The sequence below is a fragment of the Lichenostomus cassidix genome, chromosome 1 (assembly GCF_008360975.1).
Source record: "Lichenostomus cassidix isolate B80296 chromosome 1, HeHo_3.0, whole genome shotgun sequence".
Classification (NCBI taxonomy): Eukaryota; Metazoa; Chordata; class Aves; order Passeriformes; family Meliphagidae; genus Lichenostomus; species Lichenostomus cassidix.
Window position 1 is genome coordinate 77,656,329 of NC_139479.1, and position 27,514 is coordinate 77,683,842.

At 45.5% G+C, this 27,514-nt stretch overlaps 1 protein-coding gene across 2 annotated transcripts in view; it reads right to left on the reverse strand.

Annotated features, from left to right (window-relative positions):
- Positions 1-2,857: 2,857 nt before the first annotated feature.
- Positions 2,858-27,514, reverse strand: part of AMOTL1 (angiomotin like 1) — a 70,119-nt gene continuing 45,462 nt past the window's right edge. For both annotated transcript variants that reach the window (XM_085064816.1, XM_085064825.1), the window contains 8 exons: positions 26,459-26,548; positions 20,136-20,281; positions 14,120-14,269; positions 10,453-10,643; positions 9,199-9,324; positions 7,749-7,975; positions 6,771-7,040; positions 2,858-5,842 (listed from right to left, as the gene is read on the reverse strand). In XM_085064816.1, coding sequence (XP_084920942.1) covers positions 5,739-5,842; positions 6,771-7,040; positions 7,749-7,975; positions 9,199-9,324; positions 10,453-10,643; positions 14,120-14,269; positions 20,136-20,281; positions 26,459-26,548 — 1,304 coding nt within the window. In that variant the 3' untranslated portion in view covers positions 2,858-5,738. The remainder of the gene's footprint in view (positions 5,843-6,770; positions 7,041-7,748; positions 7,976-9,198; positions 9,325-10,452; positions 10,644-14,119; positions 14,270-20,135; positions 20,282-26,458; positions 26,549-27,514) is intronic.

Consider the following 27,514-nt stretch of genomic DNA (forward strand, 5'->3'; position numbering starts at 1 on the left):
TAGAGAGAAGGAGGAAATTCTGTACTCTGAGGGTGGTGAGGCACTGGCACAGGCTGCCCAGAGAAGCTGTGGGTGCCCCATTCCTTTAAATCTTCAAGGCTGGGTTGGATGGGGCTTTGAGCAGCTTGGTCTCATAGCAGGTGTCACTGCCCAGGGCAAGGGTGTTGGAACTACATGGTCATTAAGGTCCTTTCCATGAATTCAGGTGGAATTTACACCAAACAGCAGTTTTTTTTAACACCAAACTGCACTGCAGTTTTGATAGCAAGCCTTCCAGAAAGGGTTGTCCTAAAAATGCTCCAAGTAACTGGACAAGCAAGAGGACCTCCGTCTCCTCACACCTTACAGCACCTTTCTCCCTCCTGAAGCTTCCTCCCAGGATTTTTCCTACCTGGGCTGATCAAGACCCAAAGCAGGGACTGGCAGAGGGATGTCAGCTGCCATCACAGTCCCCCGTTCTCATCCTGAGCCCAGCTGTCCTGTAGGAAGCTTTGCATGCCTGGAGGGTCACTGGCTGTCCACCCTGCTTTGGCAGGGGCTGAGGGTGCCCCCAGGGCATGGTGGCACAAGGGGAGCCATGAATGAGGAGTCAAAGAGTGCACCAAGCAGCTGGAGAAGCCACCACTGTGGTCAGGTGTGGGTATGACCTCCTGAGAGGGGGTGGCACTGCCATCCTCCAACTTTTAGCTTGCCAGCAGCTCCACTGCTGCCTCATCATGTGGCACCTGGGGAAAAAAGTTCCCTTTCAGCATTTAACTTTGCTGCAGGTCCTCAGCCTCTCACAAGATGGGGGGCAAACACGGACCTGGGTCTCATCTCTTGATTGCTGCCCTGCTTTGTGTCAAACTGGAGCACACTGGCACAGGACTGAGTTCTGGACTGCAGCAGAGCCATGCAGGCTTACTCTGGAAAGTATGCACGCTGATATTTTGTTCATCTAAAGCTGAAGTGGTCGGTATGAAAGAAAATAGCTTGTGGTCTTCATACCTCGAGTCAATGAATTCCTGGGCCTTTTATAGCTCAGGAATGCTGGGCACTGGCGTTGGGTTTTACAAGGCTGTGAAGCTGCAGCTTGAGGTCTGGGTGAACATTAATCACAGCAGTACAATGACAGCTGCTCGTGCTCTACCCATCTCAGGTGGGACTGCACTGTGGACATTGTGCTGTTTTCCCCACTTGCTTTGCTTTGCAGAGAGGGGAGTTACTACCTTCAGGCTTGTGGGACCACTGCACCCAGCAGTTTTAGTACTGTGTTCAGGGCATGGATCCATGCCCAGCATGTTGGTGCAGTGCCAGCAGCAGCTCCACACTGGCCTCAGGCACCTCACTGCACTTTGCTTTCCCCAAAGGCTGCTGTTTGAACAACACTCTTGCCCCATGGAGGAGAGCAGTCCCCATTTTGGATGGGACTTGATTTTTTAATTATTCTAAATGGCAACCTTGCTGATTTTTACTCTTCTAAGCTCTTTCCTGACATTTTGTAAGTCCGTTGCCTACTTTTGAACTAGTGGATTTTAATGTCTAAACAAACTGACTCTGGAAGTTTGCTTCTTTTCATGTTTATTCCTGAGGTTAATGTGCAAAATGTATTTAACCTGCAGACAGTGTTACAGTGACTTTTTTTCTTTGGCCAGAGCATCTGTGGTGAAGACAACCCAAAACTGGAATAAGCCCCCTCCTTGTTATACCTGAATGCAGCTGGCCATGAGGCTTTTCCCATCCTAATATTGGTTTGGCCTCTGTTACTTTTCTTCCATGGCCTTGAAAAACTAAACTAAGTGCCAAATTTTACTGTCAAATCTTGACTTGAAGGAATTTGAAAAGCCACAATCTCAACATATCAGCAAATTTTTGTTCTTGGCACAACAAATACTTCCAGCTGCCATGTAAGGAAAATGGAGTGATCAGATGGGTCAGGCTGATCTGTGCTTGTACAGGGAACACAAGGTGCTGGGATCTGGGTCAATCAAACTGATCCTCAAGCTTTTGCAATCCCCCTGGATCTTTGCTGACACACTCCTGCTCAGGGCAGGTTGGTTTTTTCAATGTGTGCAAGGATCTGGGGAGAGAAGGTTGGGACAGGCAGAGAACTCATAGGAGAAAGAGGCCCTTAGTGGCATTCATACCTTTCATGCCTGCAGTTCCCTGGGACCTGATTCAGGAATTTTTTAACAGACACTTTCAAGAGCATGTGAGAGCCTGCCGAGCAAACCTCCCTTGCTCAAAGCCAGACACTTGGATAACTTTTGCTCCCTTCCCCCCATTTATTTCAGTTGCATAAACAAACATAGGAACAGTATTTCCACCAGGCTGGAGCATTCCCCTTGCCTGCACTACGGAATGAAATGGGATCTGATCTTTATTCCTTGCTGAGGACAGTATATAATTCAAGAACGTCTAGATATAAAAGGTATTTAGGTACCTCATTTGCACAGATCCAGCATCTGTCAAATATACAGAAGCCCCAGAATCTCAAGAACAAAATATTAAAAAATCATGGGAGTGCTATGCTTAGCAGGAACATAGGGCTAAAACTTATTTAGATCTTCATCAAAGTATCTCATTAAGATTCCACTCTCATTTCCTTCCAGTGAAGTTGATCTCACTAAAATCATGCTCTTCTTGCTTGGGCAAGCTCCCAGTTTGATCCTCTGCCTTGGAGATTTCATGGCCATATACACCTACTGGTGTCTCCTGCTGTGGGGCCTTTCATTACCAACTGTGAAAAATAGAAAAGATGCAATTTAAAAGTCCCCAAGGTATCCCCTCTTAGTCTTAGCACATTATGTGCAAAGCTTAAAGAATTGTTTTAAAAGTCCTTTCTTCCAGAGGACTGAATGTATTCACACTGGAAAAGTGAGAAAATAAACGTTTATACATTTATTATATACAATAGTAAGGCACAAGTTTAAACAGCAAAGAATAAGAAATCTTTGGCTGACCAACAATATCAACATTTGCTGGGGGTGACACATAATGTCCTTCATTTCCCCCCTATGTACAAATAACCCTCCAGCTGTACAACACTGTACACAAACTTCTCTATACAACCAACAACAATAAAAAATGACAGTATTTTACAACTAGTTACCACCAACGTCACCTGGAATGGCTACAGCACAGTTTCCCAAAAACACAAAACAGTTCAAAGAGCTGGGAAAGCCATCACAAACGGAGCTGTGCCGCTCTGCTGAGCGGGGCTGACATATGGCAGTAGTACTCCATGCAAATCCTGCTAGTGCTGGGGCTGGGGGAGACACACTAGTCCTCCAGACCTTCCCTCCAGGAAAACTAACATCTCTTGAGTTCAACACAATTGGTGAGAATGAACCTTTTGCTTTATTTGAGCTGTTGCCTACAAGAGTCACCTACACACTAACAGTTTCCTGTATGTGACCATGAATCTGGGGCAGCACCAAGTGTAAACCCAGCTTTGGCTAGCAGAAACTGGAGACTGTGGTCTCCACAAGGAGGAGTGCTGTAGTCTAGCTGACTTAGAGAAGTTGAGCTGAACCACTCCCAAACATAACTGAGAGCTGATCCATGCTGATCCAGCACTGTTTCTGCTGGACGCCTCACTGTCTGCCTGCACACAACTTACTGAACAGTTTCAGCAAAAGAAATATTACAGCTGGTAACAAAATGCTTAGGGACTTCCAAGCACCTGGGTATCCTTATTTCTTGGATAAAAAGTGATGCAATTAAATATTCACCAACATGTTACTTGTATTCCCTTGATTTGTCTTTCTCCTGCCCCACTCCTGCCACAGACACTTGAGGAAGGGCCACGGAGGTGGGTCAGCAGTGATGTCACGTGCGGTCCCTGCTTTTATGCAAACAATTACAACGTTTAAATTAACTTCAGAGAAAAAAATAATATTATCTTACAAGGCATATATTAAGCTGCGTAACATCTTCCAAGGGTTTTACACCTTTGGTTTCACAATGCAAAGCTGCTAATACTTGAAACACACAGTTTGCTTCCCGCACAACCTACCTACTACTACTTTGTTTAACAAGTGCAAAACTCAGAAAGAGGGTGACAACAACATATGTCTAGTCTAGGTACACGCAAAAGTAAGTGCATAGCTTTAACATAGCAATTTTGTTTTTTAAATAAAGGTATCAGCCAGGCAGTATTGAGCACAAGGCTCTAGCCTGTGAAGGCTTTGAGTTCACAAGGACTTCAGTTTTTGGTGAAAGCAGAGTTTGAAGTGCCTGGTGTTCTCAGCAGTCAAGGGCTCTGATTTGTTACCTACAGAAAGAAGTGACCTCAAGCCTGCCCTGAGTGCATGATTATTTCTAGCACCCATCACTTTTCCACTCTAAGCAGCTTCACATTAGATCCCATCACCCTTTTTCCCACAGCCAAGCTCTCCTTTAAGTCATTACAGTGCACCACAAGGCTCAGGAACCACAAAGCCACAAAAAATACAGGAATGCCTCACAGAGGAAAATTTCCCTATCGGCATGTGTAGTGCAGGAAGCCACGAGGAACACAGCGGGTGAGTTGGCTGCCTCTTACTGGATTCAGGGACAAAGCTGAAAATGAGAAATGTTCTATCCTGGGTAAAATAAGGTGAAAAGAAACTGCAGCTCAGCACAGAAAACACATGATGCTCACGTACTGCTTTGCAGTTAAACCCTTCCCAGCCTGCTCCTACACCCCTTAATGTCCAGTCCCACATCAGCTTGAACTGTGTTTGTATGCTCAAGGAAGGTAGGATTTGGCTGTAAGAATTGAAAGTAAGGAAAAATCTTGCTCTTACCACAAGCACACTGATTTGTCCAATACTATGCACCAGTGCACAGAAAGAGGTATTTTCTGATTTTACATGCAAACCCAGCTTAACTCCTCTAAAAACACACCCATGCAGCTCCCCTCTGAAGGAGGTCTGTATTGCACAGCCCTTTAAGAAGCTGCTAGGATCCTCCCCAAACCTTCCCTCCTGAAATCTTCCTATGGTTACAAGAGGGTTTGCTTCAGCAGGGTCCCCCCTCCCCCTTCTACATTCATCTACCAGGAGAATTCCAGCCAACAACTGCTCCTACCAAAAAAAGAAGTCTCAGCAAGCTCTGAGGTTGCAAGACATGAATATTTGTACTGTAAATCCAGCTCCAAGAGCAACACTTGTCCAGCCAGGAAAGAGGCACCTGACCTCCCTGCCCAGGAAAACCACACCAATGCCACTTCAAACAAATACTTACAAGAACCTGCCGTGTACACCTACAGACCAATTATTCACAAAAATTAAGAAGTGAAATTTTTGAGACCAAAGCTTTTGAGAAATGCATTGATACTGATGAAGATGCAAGTTTTTCCTGGATTACTCAGAAACTCTCTCTGGCCTCCAAGAAGACAGGATTTCGCTCCCTGTCCTGTTGCAGAGGCAGGAAAACAGAGCAGCAGCGTGCAACCAGTCTGTAACTTCACTACTTTCTCTTCAAGCCAGAAAGCATGGTTTCCTTTTTCCTCAATGATCCCCTTCTCACAGCACTTTCCATTTTCAATGACCCTTTCTGTTCAGAAAATCCCAGACATTCATTTCATCACTCCTCTTCAGTGCTCTTGACTTCTTGCCTGGTCAAAAGTCTCAACATATCAGACTCTAGCTTCAATTTGGGCACAAACTTTGTCTTTTTCCAGACTCTCAGGGTTAATTTTCGAGGTTGGCACACTGAGGACCATCTCAGGCCTGGCTGTGCACACACAAAACCCCAGAGATGCTGTCCTCTGCTCAGATGAGGACTTCCATCATGTCTGTATCTGGAAACTCGGGCTTATGGAGCAGGCTGCTCACTCTGCCTTTGCTGTCAGGCAGCTTCCCGTGGCTGGAGTTCTCTGCAACAGAAACAAGGGAAAGTTGGTCCTCAGCCCAAATTCAACAGCAAATTGTTTAAAGCAAGTATCAACTCATTCCCTGAAGGTGAGGCATGTATTACCTGTATATCCTACATACTGACAGCCAAATTTGTTCAGGACACTAAGAATGTGTGACGCTGAATTCCCTGCACAATGACAGCAGGTGTGTTGGTGTGCAGACACCAAGGACAGACACAAAGATGGTATTTAAGAGATACAGACCAAAGAGCCTTATTGGGTAAAATCATAGAATGGTCTGGGTTGGAAGGGACACTAAAGACCTTCTAGTTCTGTGATAGTCAGCCCTTTTAATGATATGTAACATGTTTTTAGAGGGAAAGCTTGCTTTTGAGAGGAGATGAATGTGTAAGAAACAGGTTTTTACAAAATAATGTGCATAAAATAAATCTCTCCTTTGCTAGGGCTGCAAACCAGCAGTTTCCACCTTTCAAAAATAATTAAAATTGTCCTTCTTCACCGCTAAAAAAAGATCTCCACTTTCTCCTTACTATTCTCCCCAGCTTTCCTTTGAAAATTAGGGAGGAAATGGAGTTTTAACTAACCATGGTTTCAGTTAGAAAAAAAGAGAAGAGTCTGAGTATGTGAGCAGGTGTGGAGTGTTTTCAAGGTGTGAAACTCTACAATTTTATATCTGGCAGCATGAATAATTGCAAACTCTGTCTGCCACAGGCAAAAGGAGCTCTACAGAAGCTGCCAAGCACAAAGCTCTGCAAAGCCACTCCAGGCAGCCTTAGAAAGTTCTCTCCGTACAATTTTAGTTTCCCAGAAGAAACCTCCACTGCACCTTACACACCTTCCCCCCATTAATACTGGTGTGTCTCTGGGGATTGCTGACAGCCCCGGGGGCACTGACATTCTGTACTGACACGGATCTGGCAGAGCTCACCCAGTTTCTCGCTGGCCACTCGTGTCCCCAGGGGCCGTGGGGCTGGGCTGTGTGATGGGGTGGCACCCAGGCGTCCCCGGCCGGGGAAGGAGGCTGTGGCAGGCCAGAAGAGCTCAGCAGTTTTGTCCGTCTGGGTGCTGCTGTCTTTGCTGCCTGTCTTCACGTGGGAGGCTGCCGGCGCTGGGATGGGCAGGCAAGACAAGGAGGGCAGAGGAGGAGGCAGTGAGGGGCCTGATGGGGGGTCGTGGTGCTCCTTTCCCAAGAGCAGCCCTGAAAACACAAAGAGGTCAGTCACACCCTGACTCAAATCTAAGTGCTGTTCCCCATTCCACTCCAGAGCTACAAGATGCTGGTCTGGGTATGCCTCCGGTCATTTAGTTTGGCTTAGCTTTTCCCCCTGTTGCTGCTTTTTCTGGCATCCATATGATACTTTCCTACAAAACAGCTTTTTGAGAGCAGCTTTCCCTCCCTGCATCCCCTTCTGCACACCCATCCCAGTGGCACTTACTTCCAACACAGCCTTGCACGCCTCCACCCTACACGGCCCCAAACCACAGGCAGTACCTACACTGCTTTTCCCATTTATCTGCCACATCACATCATTCTGTCCTACCCACAGCAATACTCACCCTCTTGATTAACATTATTCAGGCTTGCTTTTCTAGCCCAAATGTGTTACTTACTCCCATAAAGCTGCAAACATTATGTGCTTGTATCTGGCAGGACTTCCCTCAACTATGGCTTTCTATGATCAGTGCAGAATGATTTAATATGATTAAAAATGTAATTAAGATACAATGTAAGGTTAAAGAATGAGTAATTTTTCACTTAAGCACAAGGACACACATCCTGCCCATGGAAAGTACTCTGGAATGAGCTGTGAGGGCAATGTGTGCCAAGACACTTTTGCTAAGCTCAAGCAGAAGGATTAGGATAAAGTGGTGGATGAGCCAAAGCTTAATCAAAAGCTGAACTCACCTATGCTTCCCTTCCAGAGCTTTTCCTCCTTCCTCTCCTCAGCTATCTGGTTGCTGGTGAGTGAGGTCTGGCGTGAATGCACACCTGTAGCAGCAGCAATGGAGGGCACAGACCGAGCCGGGCGCAGGCTGGCGCTGTCAGCTTTCCCAGGGTCCTTTCGGGAGCGCTGCTGAAGGACTTTGATCATGGCATCCTTCTCAATGATTTTGGCATGGAGGTTCTTTATTCTGCCAAAATAGGAATGCTCTGCTTACAGGAATGGAAAAAACATTCATCCAGGCAGGTCTCCACAACCAGGAGCAGCAGGGAGGTCCCAAGGCAGATGGCCTGCTGCTCTGTCCTCTCTGGTTTTGAGACACTTGGACAAGACAGCTCCCAGCAGTTCCTCCAAGGATAACCATACACTTCAAAACAGACAGCATTTCCAGCTATTAAGCTGGAACCCATCTGTGCTGTGGTTCTACTAACCCAGGAGGACCGCTGGGCAGTATCCTGACCAGGCTGCACATTGCTACCTTCACAACACAAACACAATAGCCAATTTTCACCCCTGTAATACACTGGGGCCAAATCTGGAAACCATGCTTTAGCAGACTGAGTTAACCCCAGGATTCAGGTCTGTTGTCAGCTGGAGTAAAGACCTGCTGAAGTGAGTGGAAAGGTTCCCTTTGGTTTTTTCAGAGGTGGTCTGGGCTCTTCCTTCTCCCTCACTGCTGCAGAAACAATCAGCACATGGTGTTCAGAGCGGAGCAAAGCTCACGACTTTTCTCATACAGACACTGAAGACTCTCAAATCACTAAGAAAATGGTATTATCTGAACTCTTCTCCAGAAATTATTAACACTAAATCATACTGAACAACTAAAAAACTACATTTTTTAAAAAATTGTACACTGTAACAGTTAAATTACTAGCCTGACTGTGCTGTACGATATTTAGTACAATGCAGGTGCATTTTGCAAAGCAGTGAAAGCATTAGTTTTTATCACCACATGTTTAATTTGCAATGTAAACACAAGATGCTAATCTATCTTTATGAAGCCAGTGCCAAAGCTGCCCTACTTCCCTGCAAGCAGGATTAGCTTGCATCTGTGAGTACAAACCCAAACCCAGCAAAAACAATCATTGGTATTTTCCACAAGCAACAAATACACAATGTTTATAAAACTGTCTGCAAATTTGTGTCCTTGCATGCCAATCTACTTTAATAGTGGAACAGCCTCTGATTTCTAAAAATGTTGGGTTTGCCACAGAACGCTTAACAGGAAGGTAGGGAGGAAATTATCTAATGACAACAACTGTTTAATCCCAGTTCTAATGCTGAAGAGCAAAACTGAATCAAAGTGAAGCCAAGCCCACCCTTTTCAGGCATGTAGGAAGGAACAGAAGGGCATCCTGGTTTATCTGACCCCAGCCCCACAACAGGCAGGAATGGCACAGTGTCCCTTACGTGTACTCCATGTCCTGGCAGCGCCGGTTGGCTTGCACGATCTCCTCCTCCTCCTGCCAGCCGCGCATCTCCAGCGCCGTCTCGCCGTAGCTGCCATTGTGTGAGTGGCTGGGGGCTGAGGCATCCCTGCCAAAGAGGTTCACCACGGTGAGTCAGGCTCCTGAGACTGGGAGGGTGGCTTTTGCAAGGAGATTGGCAAAGAAAGCCCCAAGCCCATGTTCCAATAGCAAGCTAGCGATGGTTGTCTGTCAAGCAGATGGTTGCCTGGCATCGGGGCATCCTGCTGCAGGATACTCTTGGCTTGGGCTGGGTCATTAATGCCATTAATTTAACTGGGTTAAATGAACAGAGAGCATGCTGGAATCATGGGTGACTCACACAGGGCTAACAGCCATCCAGGATAGGGTCAGCCATCAGAGGGACTCACCAGATTCCAAGTCAACAAGACTACATCATGAACCAGTAACAAAATTCTACTCTTTGGAAGTTGAAAAACAGCACAGGAATTGCTGCTTAGACTGGAGTGCAAAAGAAAACAGACAAACTGGAGACAGATAGTCCAGACATATGCAGTGTGAATAGGAAAGGGACTAGGACATGGCAGGAATGGCTGAAAGAAGGAAGTTAGTTTAGACCAGGGAAGATACAACAGGAAGTATCTGTCTTCCAATATTTACAAGGCTGTTTGAACATCAACAGTGTTCTGTTGTTCATCATGTACGCCTGGGAAGGACAAGAATCAGTGTAGGTAATTTGTAGGAAAGACATTTAGCTTAGCTATCAGGAAAAACATTTTAGTTTGAAGATCAATGAAGTGGTGAAAAAGGGGATTTAGACAACAAAATTTCCTTCATTAGAGGTTTTTAAAACTAGGTTAAACAACCTTATTGCAGACCATGGGATGGATGCAGTCATATAGAAAGTCCCTTCTCACTGCCCCAGTGTGCTGGGAAGAGCTGCCTTACCCGTGCTGTGTGATTTGGTACCTTGAGACTGCCAGTCACCATTGCTTGAGTCTGATGCCTAGATTTGATAAACCTGGGACCTGGTCAGAAGGATAAATCCTAAATCCTGTCTTAACCAACTATTGTATCTCACTGGCATGATACCCTAGAGAGGTGCATTAACCCTGGCAGTGCAACTCAGCAGGGAAAGGCAAGCAACATCCAGCCTAAGGAAAATACCCATTTTGTATAATTTCCCCATGCTTACCATGGTAAACAGAGCTGTCTGCTTGCAGCAAAGTCATCTTACCTCTCTGTTGCAGCTGTGGCTGCAGCGTTCATGGCAAAGTGCCTGATTGTACTCTCCTCCAGATACTTCTGCTCCCACTTGGTCATGTCAGCTTCCAAGGCCAGGATCCTCTCCTCCTTCTCCCTCACCAGCTCCATGAGGGCTGGAGCATTGTGCTCTGGAAGGCTGCTTGCCTGGTAGCTGCCCTGCCTCTGCCAGTGGAAACAGCAACAGATATTCATGCACTGCCAAGCATGGGAGCTGCTCACCCTCTTTTCCTCACTTCTCTGGAGCACACAAGGACATCCCCAAGTCTTTTGACAAGGGCAGGTGGAAACCCCAGGCTAAACCCCTTAGCTTGCAGGAGGAACAGGCAAGTTGACCTTATGTGCAACCCCAGCACATGGTTCCCCAGACCATGCTGACAGAAGCAGGGATTTGGCTGCTGCTCTGGATGTGCAGAGGTTTCCTGGGATATCCCAGGCCAAGGGAAAAAGCAGGAAAAAAAGTTGGTAGGTAAAGAAGCAATGAAGGTTCAAAGATATTCTTCTTGCTGGGACTTCATGTCCATGGCTGGGCAGTGTTCAGTATGGACAGACAGTTATTACCAGAGGATTTATATATTAAAACTGATAAAAAGCACCTTGTGACCTAGTTATACGTAACCTGTTGAAATAGCAATAGCTGGGAAAATATCCCAGACATGCATTTAAGTTTGTCCCTCCTGGCACATTAGTTTTCACATGCCCTCAGGAGATACCTTCCATGGTGTAGAAGCTAACTTTCTAATTAGAGGGGCAGAAGATCCCCAGGCACAGTGGGGTGGCTCCCATTGGATGGTGACAAGCAGCAATGGGCGCGTAACTCTTTCCATCTATGCTGAAAGAAAAGTGCTTATCCAGGCAGGACTTATTCCACCCAGTTACAGCATTTAATTAAGTCACCTAAGCAGCAGGGGTAGCTGCCCTGAGCTCCTCTCATGGCTGATAGAGAGTGGAGGCAGATGGAGATCCAGCCCTTGGCTCAGCAGAGGGATGAGTGCACACAGAGGGGAGAGGCATGAAGCTCTGGGAGAACTCAGTAGAAATAAATGGATTTTTAAATAAAAGATGCAAGAGATTTGTTACACTCCATGGTGAACAGTATTGTGCTAAAGAGGAAACCATGTCCCAGGAGCACTGGCTTCTCATTCATGCTACACCTTGAAGTTCCACTGGCAAAGCTGTACCATTGAAACTAGAGATACCAGGAGAGGCCTGCAGCCTTTGCCTCTGGTGCAGTAACAACGTGTTTGGAAGCTGCTCTCTGGAAATTCAATATGGAGCAGCCCTTGGGAACAATGACTGTGACTCCGCTCCTGCAAAAATATAGTCAAATCTCTGGCAGGAATGTACTATTTTGGAAGTGTGGTCCTGGCCTACAAATGGTTTCTAGGGACATCACGGGTGCTTGCCATCTTCTAAGTCAAAACATCTGCCAGCCCTGCACACTGAGCCTGTGATGCTGATGGAAAGGGTTTGTTTATTAGTCCCAACTTGTGCATCAGTGATAGGGAAGATTTGCCATTTGGACTCAGCTACCGGGAAGCCAGGGACTGAAGAGATTCTGACTCACTGTCTCCTTGTGTCTGGGTCCCTTCTGCTGACTCTGGCAAAAATAAGAAAAGAAAATCTCCTTTTTCTCTCTGCAGTAAGAAAATGTTTCAGCAGCTATAACTTTGATAACTCAGAGAAGACAGCTCTGAAGCAAAAAGCTGGGGTATTTTGATGCCACATCATTCTCTGCAGTGTTGTGGCTCATAAATAAAAAGTATAGGTAACAATAGTAAAAAGACCCCAAGGTTTCCTCTCAAAGCTGATAGGTGAGACGAGAAGGTAAGAGTATCCTTCCTCTTAGAACTTACTAGATGGAATGGGTGCAGCCATATGAAAACTATGTGAACCCAAAATCAAATTGCTAACTACAGTGCCAAAAAATTTTTAAAATTAAACAATCTGTAAGTTACAGAGGAATTTTCATTCAAAATGAACAGACACAGCCTGAACTTCTAAGACAAGGACTTCAGTGACAGTCCATCCCTGTTACTTAATATATCAATTTGTCTCTGTATCCCAGCCTTTCTTAGTTCTAGTTATACATTCACTTGAATTTTAATTGTATTTTTCTCAAATGTTCTTTCTCAAATGACATTAGTATGTCACACCCCATATCATTCCTTTGTTAAGCTGGAAGAGAGCTGGCTAAGACTTAAACACCAAGCCCATGTTGGACTGGGCAAAAAAAACTTAACACATTTCTATGGCAGCAAGAAAGAGCCAAGATGAATGAGAAGGGTCTGCAGGGAGCAGCAGCAGAGTGATACCTTGGGAAGGGTGCTGGGGGACCTGCCCTGCCCTGGGGCTGCCACAAGGAAGGGGATGCTCTCAGATCAGGCCGCCTCATGACTCTGCAAACCCCTGACACTGACCCTGACCGGAGAGCTATTTCCCAATGGCATTTGCCAGCAGGATCAGCCCCTCTGCTTTCTGGCAGGACAAGCCCTGTGTAACAGCTGCTTTGGTGTCCACTAATGGCTTATAAATAAGGAAAGGTTATAGTAGCAGATGCATGCGATGACAGATTTGAGTGAGCCCTTCAAGAGTTCCAAGAGCATCATGCTTTGCTTATGTTGCTGGTTTTTCCCCGAGCTGTAGTTTGATACATTTAGCGTATCTGCTTGCTCTGCTCCAGAGCCATTACCCATGTATCTGGCACCTGCTGGGGGCTGCAGCCTGGAAATTCTCCCTGCAACCTCCTCAAGCCTTACTTTTTTTTTCCTTTTCAAAGACAATTGGACTTTGGGACTTAGGGATGAAGGTATTATAACAAAGGAATAACTGTGCATAAAATACAAGCATAAAAATACCCCTCTAAGGACACAGGGCTGCCAAAACCCAAGAGGACGCACATAGAAATGCAAATTCTATACTCCTAGCCCATTCTGGACTGGACTGATATGTAATTTATTGTCTGAAGATGACGTCACTTGGCTCCAGATCTGTCATGGGTTGAGGTTTCTGTGAACCACATACATCGAACTTTACACAGAACAAACAGGGACCCGGGTCTTGCTCCTACCAGATCCCACATCACCCTACCTTGCCTTTTCAATGGAACATCAGCCAAAATTTTTGGAGTAAATCTCACATGTACTGCATCTTTCCTCTCCTCCTTCTGTGTGGACCTGATTTTTGCACAATCTGTCATTGCTAGAGAGAAACCTGGAAGGACATTTTCCCCTTCCTGCCCTTGGGCAAGGGAGCCAGGATGTCCCAGCACAGCAGCAGGCAGGGCTCAGCTGTGTCCAGAGTCCCACTGTGGAATGGCCCCATCCTCTGCTGAAGATCAGGAATAAGAATCATAGAGTGGTTTGGGTTGCAATGGACCTTCAAAGATCATCTAAATCCAGCCCTCCTGTTATGGGCAGGGAAAACTCCACAAGCTCAAGTTTCTCAAAGCCCCATCCAACATGACCTTGAACACTTCCAATGACCCACAACCCTATCCAAAGGAATGGTTTAGGAGGAAAGCCCAACAGCCTGAACCCAAAACCAAGCTGCAACCTGGCAGGGCTGCAAGTGACCATCTCTCTTAAAATCAACACCAAAAACCCCATTCTGGGGTCCTGCCCATACCACCCTGTCCTCACCTGCTGCATCCTCAGCGAGTCCAGCTCCCGCTCCAGCCGTGTGCGCAGCCGCCGCTCCATCTGCTCCCTCTTCTCGCAGGCTGCCTGCAGCTGTGTCAGCGCCTGCTGCAGCTTCTCCACCTTCTCCACGTAGGCCTGCTTCCTGCGCAGCTGTGGGGTACAGGGGTCAGCAGTCTGCAGGGCACTGTACCCCACCCTGGGCCGCTGGGATCCTTGCACACTTGCAGGTGTTCACTAGGCTACAGCATGGCTTTGGTCATTTGCTTCCAAGAGTTTCTCTAGGGGAAGGATGGTGCCTCTTTGATGGGCAGGGAATATGCACAGCAGGCATTGCTGGGGCAGAGCTACCCCTTCTGGAAGGAATGCTGCCCAGATCTTCCACCCACTAGGGATCTGCTTACCATGAACCCCCCCAGCCATTTCTAAGCAAGAGCTGTCATGTTGGTGGATACTCTGGCAAACACACAGGCTGGACCCGTTAACCTCCAGTAAAGAGGAATCCCATGTGGGTTTTATTGACTGGTGACACCTGGCACACTGCATGTACCCAAACTGAGGGGTTCTTTTTTCAGTCCAGCATATTTGTTCAATGCATGTGGAACAAGCAGAGTGCCAGCAGACAGAAGTGCTCCACCTACTCTATCTTGCCCATAGGCTTGTCAATGAGCAGGATGACCTATAGGCTTGTCAATGACCTATAGATTGATGTCCCAGCAGCTAAAGCCAGGCCTCTTTACATCTGTAATGCAATTACTGAGGCACTAAACATGACACAAGGATTTTGCAATGCAGGGTTTTACAGCCAGAGATTGCTCAAGCAGCACACCCCAAAAAAGGGGTATGATTTCCTCTGCTGTCACCCTAAATACATCCATGTCACAGGTGAAGTGAGATACAGGCTTCCTCACAGCAAAAGCATAGCTTGGCCTAAACAAACCTCCCTAACAACTGGCACCAACAATTGGCAGTGTGACCTCCTTAGCCCTGCTGCAATCCAGGCTAATGCTTACAGCTCCCTGGGCTTTCCATGAAAATTAATGAGATTATAATCCCCACTAGTCTCTGGCAGCAGCATGAAAACTGCATTCCTCAGGAGCTCACAACTTGGCAAGACCCACACAGCAGAGGCTTCTTGCTGAATGTGCTATTTTGGCAATAGGAAGGTGTTTGTGTCACCTCCAGCCACACCAGCATGGATGAGAGAGGGTTAGGGAGCTCCCCCAGGGTTTCTCCTCAGCAGTAGACCTCATCTGCTCTCCCACGTCCTGCCAGATGCTGCAGAGTCCATCTGTATCACAGAAGCCATAATTTGGCTTTGGAGCAGCCCTCTAAGCCCCAGGGTTCACACACTCACACACCTCTGCCCTTGGGGGTGAGGCGATGCTCGTGTGTCTACTGCCTTTGAGAATAATTTTGCAGATGTGTAACAAGACAGTTCTCATATTCATAAGTTCATAGGGAGGTTCTCGAGGTAATTTTGACTTTTCTATTCTGCATGTAGATTCATAAACCAGAAAAAATCACCCATGCATTTAAAACACAAAGTACAAAATGTTGTAATTCAAATTAATGGGTTGCCAGTGAAGCATGATAAGGGAGGAGCAACTACAGTCAGAGACTTGTGACACTAAGCTCCAACACCCCACAGACACACAGACTCCAAAAAGAAAAAAAAAACCCAAACAAAACATGAATGGCACCTGGAGAGGTACCAATCCATCCTCCCTCTGCATGGTAGGATCAGCTGTACCTAAAACCTGGCACATGCCTGTATAAGCTGTTTACAAAATCACCTAGGGGTAGGAACTCCACAACCTATCCCTGCAAACTACTTCACAGCTTATTTTCCTTTACTGCCAGAAAACTTTTACCCTAATGCCTAATCTGGCTTTCCCTTATGCAATTTAAGCAAATTACTTCTAGTTCTGTTTCCAAACTGTGATCTAGATAGAGCAAGAAGAATTTAATTAAGCAATTCACTTCACTTGATCAGCAAACCTGCCTGAACACTGCCCTTGTCTCAGGGATTAGGAAAATAAAGATGAAGAAGAGCTAAGGCTCAAAACAGGATGATCCAAGCAAATAAATCTGAGTAAAGATGAGTGGGTCTTGGAAAAATATCTGTGCTAGAACTGTAACTCCAGTTTGAGCAATTGAATTCTACAGATAGGAGATTTGAATGAAAGACTATAAAAGATGGAGAATCCACTATCACTTTAAGTAGATTGTTTCAGTGTTAATTACTCTTAACTCTTTATTTCCAGCCTGATTTGTTCAGATTCAGCCTTCAAACACTGCATCTCATTATTTCTTCTTACACTAAATAGCAATGTTTAATCTCTCTGACAGCAACCCCTCATCTCTGACAGATGAAGGGAGAGCAGTGGCTATGGTCTACTTCGACTTCAGCAAGGCTTTTGATAGCATCTGTCACAGCATCCTCACAGGTAAACTCAGGAACCATGGATAAGTGGACAGTGAGGAGGATTGAGAACTGGTTGAAGAGCAGATCCCAGAGGGTGGCACAGGGTCTGGTTGGAGGCTTGTTACTAGTGGTGTCCCCCAGGGTTCAATATTGGGCCCAGCACTGTTTAGCCTATTAATCAATGACTTTGTTAAGGGGTAGATGCCTCCTCAGCAAGTTTGCTGCTGACACAAAGTTGGGAGGAGTTGCTGATACCCCAGAAGGCTGTGCAGACCTTCAGAAGGGCCTTGACAGGTTGGAGAGATAGACAGAGAGGAACCTTCTGAAATTCAATAAGAGCAAATGCAGAGTCCTGCACCTGGGGAGGAATAACCCCAGGCACCAGCACAGGCTGGGGATGACCTGCTGGGAAGCAGCTCTGCAGAGAAGGACCTGGGGGTTCTTTACTATGTGGGTGATCAAGCACTGGAACAGATTGCCCAGATTCTTGATTATCTCCCTCAGGGGAGATAATCAAGAACCATCTGGACACAATCCTGTGCCATGTGCTCTAGGATGACCCTGCTTGACCAGGGAGGTTGGACCAGATGACCAACTGTGGTCCTTTCTAATCTTACCCACTCAGTGATTCATGTTTATGTGCACGGACTGGAGCTCAGCCATCTCTTCACTTTAACTCTTCACAGCAAAGAACAGCTTCTGGACCCCAAATAAATTGTACAGCTGCTTTCTAAGCCCTCACCAATTATTCAGTTTTCTATTCAAAGCATGAAACAGACACATGATTCCAGCAGCAGTCTGCTAAATGACATGTTGCGATAATACCACCTCCACATTTTGAATTAAATCCTTCTACAAGCAGGCACTCAGGATAATGCAGATTTACATATAACACTATCTTATGTTAATTCAACTTAATAGCTACTGCTTATTTTGCAAGGCTTGATTTAAAATGCTGTTGATTACATGCTGGTGGTAGAAGAAATCTGGGTGGATTTACAAAGCAATGCATGAGCTAAAGCTCTGTTAACAGTAATAACAGTCATTTTGATTTGACTGAATTTGCGTTTTCTTCAATATATTCCCAACTATTGTAAAAATCCCTGGTTTAAGGTGAAGGTTTAACACTACAACTTATCTTCTGCATGTGTAAAATTAAGATGCAGAAACATTGGAGATGGTTGAAAAAGTGCTCTGATTTATCCATGAAACAGGACAAAAGGGAAAGGGAGTGCAGGAGCTTGGACACATGGCAGCCTCAGATCAACTGCACTTCACCCAAGCTGTCTGACATTGCCTTGAATAATTAAAACACAGCAGCTGGGCTAAAATTCATTTGAACTGCCCCTAGAATGAAAAAAGAAGTTAAAAGCTACCAGATCAGCATGGGTTTGTCAGGCTGAGGACTCTGACAAACTGTGGCAAATACCGCTGCATCACTTTCATGTATGTCACCTCTGAGATACACCATGCCCAGGGCAGGAGGCTAACACTTCTGTAACACCTACAGTGCCCCAGGCAGGAAATTACCACCTCCAAAACATCTGCCATGCCCTGGCCAGGTTATGAGCTCCCTAGAGGGGAACATCTAACCTCTCCTCAGCTCTGCCAGTCCACAATCCAGGATCCACCAGATGCACATTTCTGTTGGATGACTAGACTAAAACCTAACTACTTACTAACTCTTAGAGACAGAGCCCTGAGGCTGCAGACTTATTTACTACAACACAGCAGGCACAAGGTAGGTTCTTGCACCACCTGCCTGGAAATCACTGTATATACTTCTGCCTTCACTACCCTCTCTTCAGCAAGTCAATGTTACCTGCCAATACCATAGTGACAGTCTGTGGACCAGACACAAGCTAAACATTTCTTCCCATCCCCTGCATGATGCCATGAGTGTAGAAGCAGGTGTTGCCACCTAAAACGTTCCTTTATTCAGACCTTTGTAATGAAATGCAAATAGAAAACCTCAGGTTGCCTTTAAGCCAAACAGCGTCAAGTGAATTATGTACAGATTAAAGATATGCTGGCTCCTGCAGCTACCCCAAAGGGACTTCCCCAAATACACTGGGATGGTGAGCAGCCTTTAGTCTAACTAGCAAAGGAGCAGTTAAACTTAATGTGATTCTCTTCTTGCTGCTGAGTGCATCCATCTGAGGAAATGGAGTTTTTAAAATGTTTCTAAACAGGGAGTCAGAATGGGCCAATGGTCAGGTACAAACCAGCAATACCTTCAGCACTCATATATAGCACCTTAAATCTTCCACTCTCTAAGTAACCACTGGCTGGCCTAACAGGAGGTCTGTCATGCTAGATACCCCAATAAAAACCACTCAAAAATCTCTGAGGTCAATTCTCCCTTCATCTTTCTAAGACAAATTAATTGCATGTATTTGAGAAAGGCTTTCTCTGCTCCTCACAAGACCCCTTGCACCCAGCAGATTCCTGTGGATTCCACCCCATCCCCAGCCAGCCCTGGGGAGGGTGCAGGTGGAAAATGAGGCTCTGAAGGGAAACAGAGCTGCCTGAGATCATGCCAACAGTCTGTGCCAGAGCCTGAACCTCTACCAAATCTGCCAGGGTAGAGGTTCACCAATGGCCTTCCCCTCACCAACAACCTGCCCACTCAGGCAGTAATGATTATGTTTCTTTTACTTCCCATAAAACATTCTCCTTCTTTGTTGGTCCCATGGACAGAGATTTTAGGGCCAAAAAGGCCTATTTTGACAGTCTGGCCCAATCTGCTAGAATGCACAGACTTTCAAATAGTTTCTAGATCCACATCTCCTGATTTGAAGGTCCTTAAGGAATACAATAAATTGAAACTTCCTTCACCACTAATAGAGAACTGATAATATCACTCTTCGTTATAGTTAAAACTGAGCATGAGTTCCACTTCGAATTTGTCTAGCTTCAGCTTCCAACTACTAGCTATTGTTCTGTCAGTTTAAAGAGCCCTCTATGCCTGGATTTCTCTTCCTACCTGAGTATGTATTCTCATTATCAGGCTTAAAGGATTATTGCCTAAAGACCTCTTGGGAGTTTTGCACTACTTGGGTCTCACAGTATGATAGGCTCTCTTCAGCTCTCAAATAAAACCTGTAGCTCTAAATCCTGGTCAGTCTGCTTACAGCCAGATCAGCCAGATTTTTTAAGATGTGAAGTCACCAAGCCCTGCACTGCTCTGTTGCTGTGTGCATCTCAAAAGCTTCCTGGTATTCTTTGGCAAGAAATGGGATGCACTAACACCACATGTCTGTATCACAGTCCCAGGCCAGTGTGTAGTCAGTCTTTTTTTCGATTTTTCTGTTAAGTCCCACCATTACCTCAGCCACCAGCTAGTTTAATTAGATCTTGTTCCTGGTTACACCTTGAAGGCACTGCTCTAGACACATATATGGTCTCCTTTGCTTGCTTGTTTGGCTCAGTATTGCATAACTACACATTTTCTCCATAAAAGAGCCAGTGCAAGGGAAATAGGAAGACCTACCACACTGTGGGTAGAAGAGAATCAGACTTTGCATGAAGAAAGGCCTAACCATGAGCCATGTGTATCCTCACAGCACAGAAATTTTGTCCATGCCTTACCTCCTCTTCCAGCTTGATGACCTTGGCTTGTGCATTGTTTAGGGCCTGGTCGAGGATTTCGATGTGCCTCCGCTGGTCCTCGTTGGCAGAACGCACAGCTGCCAGCTCCATCTCCAACTTTTCCTTCTCCTTCAAGTGCTCTTTGCCTGAAAGAAAGAGCCACTCCATGAGGATATCTCCCAGACCCCATGCCACAGACCAGAGATAACCTGCCACCTCTCTAGAAAAGCAAAAATTACGTGAAGCAGCAGTGAGCAGGGCCTTTACAACACAGTGCTGAGGGACAGTGGGCAAGGAGCTCCTACTGCCAGGGCTCAGCCCCTCAGTGCCCAGCCTTTCCCAGCAGCAGAGACAGGTGGCAGCTTGGGCTGCATCTGCACGAGCAGAGCTTGTGGATCCCAGCACTGCCCCACAGCTTGCCATTCTGCTGAACTGCTAGCACATCCCCCAGCAAAATTCTGGCTTGCACCAACTAACCCTTTTTTGCACAACACCCTACATATCAAGGGCTGCTTATAGCTGGCAGCTTCAATGTTGCTGCCCTTCTGTAATGGGCAAGAAACCTCAGCCCCATGGATGTGGGCTGTGCCTCGTGCTTTTTATTTGCAAGGGTGGAGACCATGACATACAGAAAATCTGAGAAAGCCAAATAATAAACATGAATCTGTGCTGGACAGCCTGAAAATGGAAAGAGGGGAGAGCAATAATGAAGAATATGATAGGAGGCTCTCTACAGGCTTTCTCTGACCATGCAGAGAAAATAGAGGGTGTGGGAACCATTTCAGCCCTATGGGAGCCCTGGGTGACTTTCCTGACCTGCCGGACCTAAGGATCCAGTGACCAGTGTTCCCGTCCTGTTAAACATCACAAGTGAGACTAAAGCGTGTAGATAACCTCTGTGCTGAAAAATCATCCCTTTTTTGGGTAAGATTTAAAACAACGTTAAAAATAATAAACAACTGGTTAAATTCAGTCAGCTCTGCTCACATCTTTTTCTTCAGCAACAAATTGCATGCCCACCATTGACTTTGCTGGCAAGCTGCCTGGGGAAATGCTTGGCTCCATCTGCTTCTGCCCTGACAGTGCTGAGAAGCCATTTCTAGGAACAGAGTGTCACGGGCCAGTCACTGGATCCCTGATGTCAGAATGCAAACAGTTAATGACTGGAGTGAGCAATGGGATTGAGGTTTCATTCAGTGACATCTGAAATTTCAAAATCTGTCCTTTGTTCTGAATGATAATAAAAATAAGAGTATTTGGAAAGCCTCTAGGAAGGAAAATTTCCTCCAAAAATTTATTTGGCATCAATTAAATGTTGTTTTGATTATTGATTTTTAAAACATAGCATTACATAATTTATAACTTCTTAACTGAAGTGAAAAGTTGCTTCAAAAGCACTGAAAAGTTGGAAGTCTGCCCCAAACACGCAGCCCATCCCACCCAAATGTGACCACTAAAGCTGGAAGCCCAACCATCCACCTTCCCCCAAGCAAGGTCAGAAAACTTCACATGGCAAAAGCCATTCCATTTCAGACCTGAACAACCCCCAGCAGGGCCACATTCTTCCTTAATGTCAGGTGGGATGAAAAGAGATTTAATTCACCCACCATCAGCAGGTGCCTGCAGAGTGGTGAGACGTACACAAGCTGAGCAATGTGGAACGAGGCAGAAGTGGACAAAGTGAGCCCAAACCCACACAGCTGTCCTCCCATTTATCCTAAAAGGAGGAATTCAGCACCTCATAACAAGAAACGCTGGCAGCAACAAGGTGGCAGCAACACTGTCATGCTGGTCACTGCAAAGCCACCAGCAAAGCCCAGTGAGTGCTGTGGGCACCACACCACTGAGTGCCACCACGAGCCATCTTGGTATCATAGTGGCCTTATTCTTCCCTCGTTGGCAAGGGATTTTATATTAGACACACAGACCTCTTCCTTCAGCAAAAATATTTACTTCAACTAGATTAGCTGGAAGGAACATTAATATCTATTGTAGAAAAGTGTAAATCTGTGCAAATAATCAGGGAGCTAATGTCATTAGAGGGTGAGGAAGCTGGATGATAAATGCTATTTCAGCCCTGCACTCCACCACCTCATGCTGCAAACACATGTGCTCTACTCTGGATGTGAAACCTATGTTTCATGTTACTCATGGGGATAACACATAGCAAAACAGGACTTGGGATCTTAATTTTCAGCTTCCTTTCAGGGAACTTGAATCCCTCAGTCTACTCTGTTGCATTGTGCTTCCTATCCTGCCAAAAGAGGACAAATAATGCTGTACACAAAATAATCACCACTAGAAAGCTGGCAAGAAAAATTTCCTGAACAGCTCTCAACACTTCTCCACACCAGCTTCACCCTGCAAAATCCTGGAGGTACATTTTGTAAGTACTTTACTTGCATTAATTTTTAGTGAAGAAGGACTTAGTCGAACATATCTTACATTCTATTCAAGTGCAAACAAGGTATCCTTGAAGTCTAAAAACACTGTTTTACTGCACTACCCTTGCATACACCTTTTTAACTAAAGGACTCCAATTAATAATTATTTCTGTGTTCTGGAGGGTCACTGCCACACTCTGTTACAGAACAGCTCCCAAAAGGCTTCTCTGTTGCAGCTCACAGTTGTAATCTCACAGCGTTCTACACACTGCCTATGACTGACGTACCTCCACACACTGTGGATATTACACCTGTGCTCTGGCTGGGTAGAAGAAAGAGGATAAAACAAGGAGGCTGCTTCAGTACTTCTGAAACAGGCTGAGATGTCAAGCTGAGCAAGTACACCAAAAGTAGACAAGTACTGAATTTGCTTTCAAATGGAAACTTTAGAAAGATGTAAATCTGTGTCATCTCTTGCCTGTAACTCAGATGTGAATCTTAGCTTAGCACACATTACATCCGATTATTAACTTATTTGACCAATTTAATGACCATCTCAGTAAATACCAAGCTAATTTTTGCCCTGCCCTGACGTTGTAGAGTGGTAATGTGGACATATTTTACAGACAATCCATGCTACAACAAAATGACCACTGCTGGCAGAAGAAAACATATCAAATTACGGCAGCCAGAGACTAATTTGGCTGCAGGAGATTTGCTGCAAGCAAGAGTGGCTCCCATACCACATCCCTTGTGGCACTTCCAACAATTTCTCTTATGCAGATTTGCATTTCCCAATGGTGGCTCTTCACTCACAGCTGCTAATTCCACGGATGCTTTCCAGTGAGCATGCCTTTCCTCAGTGACACCTGAGGGACTTATTTAGCCTCTTGTCAGTCTTGCAGCTCCTGACATGGCAAATGTGTGGAGGAGCTCTGCTATCCACCATCCCTGGTCAAAGGGCCACCCTCAGACCAGCTGATGTATCAGGATGGAGCACCAGAGTCACCTCTTCTGCTCACCTAGATCAAGCTGTGTCTCAGCCAACTCCAGTGGCCCAACCTTCCCCCTGCCTCACCATGGCTGTGAGCCATGGGAACAAGAGCAGGATAGGCCCTTATGCTCTGACAGGCTCCCCAGACTGACTGTCAGAAGGAATCTGAAATGAGGACAGGACCTTGTTGTCTGTTCCGAACACCTTTCAGCAGCTGGTATCCACCCCATGATAATCAGCAAAAGAAATGAATCAGTATTTACTCCAAGCAGCCAAACAGGAGATTTTCCGCAGCTTTACTGGCTAGGTTGCCAGGCCCAGACACTGAGGTTTCCCTCCAGAGGAGAAGCAGAGCTACTGTCCATCTGCCCAAGCCTCACTCAGTCCTCTGCAGCTGTGGTTTGATGCTGACAAAGCTGGACCAAGGGAGGCCTGGAGCAGCAATGCAGATTATTTCCTGATTATTTCCTGTCTGGAAATGAGAATATTTCTTTCCTGGGATATTTGGGACAGAGATATATGCACAAGTTCATGGCACACGAACTGAACACTCCCATGAAGCATAAGGCCCTGCTAAAACTGTCCATGCATCCCCACTAACAGATGCAGAGCCATGTGGATGGCTCAGACCTCGAGCTGTCCCAAATACCTGAAAAAAAGTGCTCCCACAGTTCAGAAATCTCCCCAAAACCACAAAAAATCCTCACACCAAAACATATTTTCCCAAGATATTATATATTGTAAGCTTTCTCTCTGCCCTATGCCCTTGAAATCATCCTCAATCTTCCTGCTCTCCCTTTCCACAGCACCTCTTAGCCTCCTCCTAACTGTCTCTTCTCTCGCCTGTATGGACCCATATGCCTTCATCAGTAACTGCTTCATGGCTTTCCTTAAAATAACCCTTTTCCCTGACAAAACATCACATTATTATCTTGAAAATAATACGGTGTGAGTATTTTCCAGCCCCTGATGGAACAGTAACATTTCTCTTAGGCACAAATGTCTAACACTTAATACTTTGAGGCATGTGGCTTGGCTTTGTCTATTATTATTACAAAGAATAAGATTTTTTTGTCACCTACAGTCTCCATCTCAGAGAGCATGACTGCTCTGCACTGTTGCACTGCTAATGGAAAGACCTGTGAGAGACTGAGAAATGATCCTTGAACATCCTGCCTTGCCAGATTTCTTTTTCAGGGAGTTTTTCCTATTACTGGAGTCTACCACAGTAATACCAAGAAAAATTGGTGTGCAGTATTACCAACCTCAAGAATCTTATCTTTCTTTCTTCGGTTCATCACCAGAGTGACTTAAAAATAACTTAAAAACTTTTAGGAAACTGCTGATGTTGAAGTCTTCTTATATAACGTGGGTCATGTTTCCAGGCTGTCTTCCACAAACATAGGGACTAGAAATCTGCTTTTGCTTTCCTGATGAAAATTAAGATTTGCATTTACTAATCTGCATTCACTTAATAACCTGGTACTCTTAGGAAAAAAACAAAACATCACTTCCACAACAAACTTTTTTCTCTACTTCTAAAAATGACTATTTCAATTTCAGTAGACAAGTATATATATGGCAGCTAAAACTCTGTTTTCTTCCTCTCAGTTTTCTGCCTGTGCATCCCATTTAAAGACATGAGGAAGGTACAAACTGTGCTTGTAAAAACTCCCAGGTCAGAAGTGAGGTGCAACAGAAGCCCAGTCATGGTCTGCCCCGGGGGAAGACTCACAAACACACAAACATCAGTGTATGCAGGCAGCAACAGAGGATTTCCAAGCAGAACCTTTTATGGACTCTGAGAGGGGTGTTTTAGGTGAACACCTGGTACCGAGGTCAGTACTGTGCCTGTCCCAGCAGCCCAGAGAACATGCCTGAAGAGGACCTGCTTTACACGTGCCCATTTTTCTATTCTTGGAAGTACTCTGCATTGCATTAATAACATTTAGCTCTCTGCCCTAGCCCAGAGACACTCCAAGCATCCAGACCTTCTTATGTGATAGGATCCAAAAAGCTATATTTGTTTGTAAGCTGTGAATTGATTGCAGCAATATGCTGAGTGCACAGCGTGAAGTTTCACTGCTAGATATTTATCAGTAGAAGCACAGAGCATGTTTATGCACTGGAAAATAACTCAAATTGAGTCCATGCTGGGGATTTCACTCCTCCTTATAGCTAACACTATATAGCAACACTACAAGGCTGTCTCTATACGAAGAGACCAGATCCTAGCCTCCAATATCCACTGAGCAGCTTATCCCATTTGAACTCTTCCCAAGGATGACAAGACTTACACAGCAATGCTGTTTTCTTAACAGATGATCCCCTTGGAGTCGCAGCAGTATCTACACACCTTTATGCCATTTGCTAATATGGCAAAGCTAGCACATCATGGAAAAGATCAGTGGATTCTCTTCTGGTTTGTGCACACATGTACCAAATGATCAGCATTCCGGCAGCATCGCTGCTGGTGAGAGCCAGGAGAAGGCTCTCCAGTATTTGGAGCAGATGGTGGACATTACAGGGCTGGTAGTGAGGAATGTTGAGTAGTACTAAACTCTGCAATGCTAATGGAGGTGGATTGTTCTCCACTGCAGTTGCAGCTCATCTTCCAAAGAAGCTCTTGGTGCGGTAACACCGAAGGATTAGCTGTACACAGCATTGAGCTTCAATGAGATTTCAGCTCACCAGGTACTGCACAGCTTCCAGGTGGCCAAGCTCTTCTGGAAGTGTGCTGAAAACACTCAGGATACAAAAGAAACTACACACCGCAGCCTAAACAAGTGTCTGTGATGAATTCGCTGAGTAAAACCAAGCCACAGGCTTTATAACAATTATTAGTATTCACCTCCACTCCACCATGTATATACGTGTGCACGTATATATGCGCATATATATATAGATCTCTCTGCATCTTCCAAACAGATAACCACAGTACTCACTCTGAGTGGCATAAAGGCCCTCTGTTGCCTTATCCTCATGCCCATCGAAGTCTCTGTTGGCCAGCTGCCTATTGGCTGTCTCCAGTCGTTCTGCAAAAAACAGGAAATACTTCAAGTATAAATATATGTATATAAAATTGTAGGCCAACCAAGAAAATAAGGCGCATGCCAGCAGAGCAGTATAAATAGACTTTCTGAAGGAGGACATTAAAATGGAGGCTGACGCATACATAAAAGATGAGGCCTTTGACCTTTTCCATGAAGCTGTGTTACTCAGATTCATAGAAACTGGGGAGAAAGCCTCTGCCATTGACAGTTCACATGCCCAGGCAGTTCATCTCTCACACTATTCAAAATGCACAAGGCATCTGCAATCTGAATTACCCAGCTTTGCAAGGGGGTGGCTGCTTTCCCGCAGTGAAGAGTTGCCCCTGGTGCAACAAGACATCCTGGGGAAAGGCAGCCCCCAGCCCAGTTATACCACTCCTTGGGGATGCCCTGGGAAAGAAGACATTTTCGGCAGCCAAGGACAGCTTCCCCTGGGAAGGTCCTGCCTTCAGATACCTCCCCTGTTCAAAAAGATCACGTAACCCACCTTGCACCACTGCAAAAAGCATAAGTCAGCTTGCAGAAGGCATCTTACTGCAGGAGTAGTGAGTACCAAAGTTCCCCAATTAAGGACACGGATGGGCAACAGCTACCCAACATATCCTCCATTTCCTTTCTCAAAGGATACACCCTCAAGTTTCTGTTTTTAAAAAAAGATACCTTTGATACTTGCTACTGGTCTGTGAAGGCACTGACCTTGGAGATTTATGGGTAGCACAGCATTGTTCTACATTGAAATTTGCTCTTCAGCTCATTAGGAGTGAACAGGACACTGTGACTGGTGGCCTTGCTGTCAAATCCATATTGTCAAGTGCTGAACACAAAGGCACCATCTGGAACTGACTCTTATGCTTTGCCAGAAGGTTTTTTGCCACCAGGGGGGTGACAGCAGTTTTGTGTTATGTCAGTGATCAGGGCCTTATTTCTGACAATATGTATCTAAACATT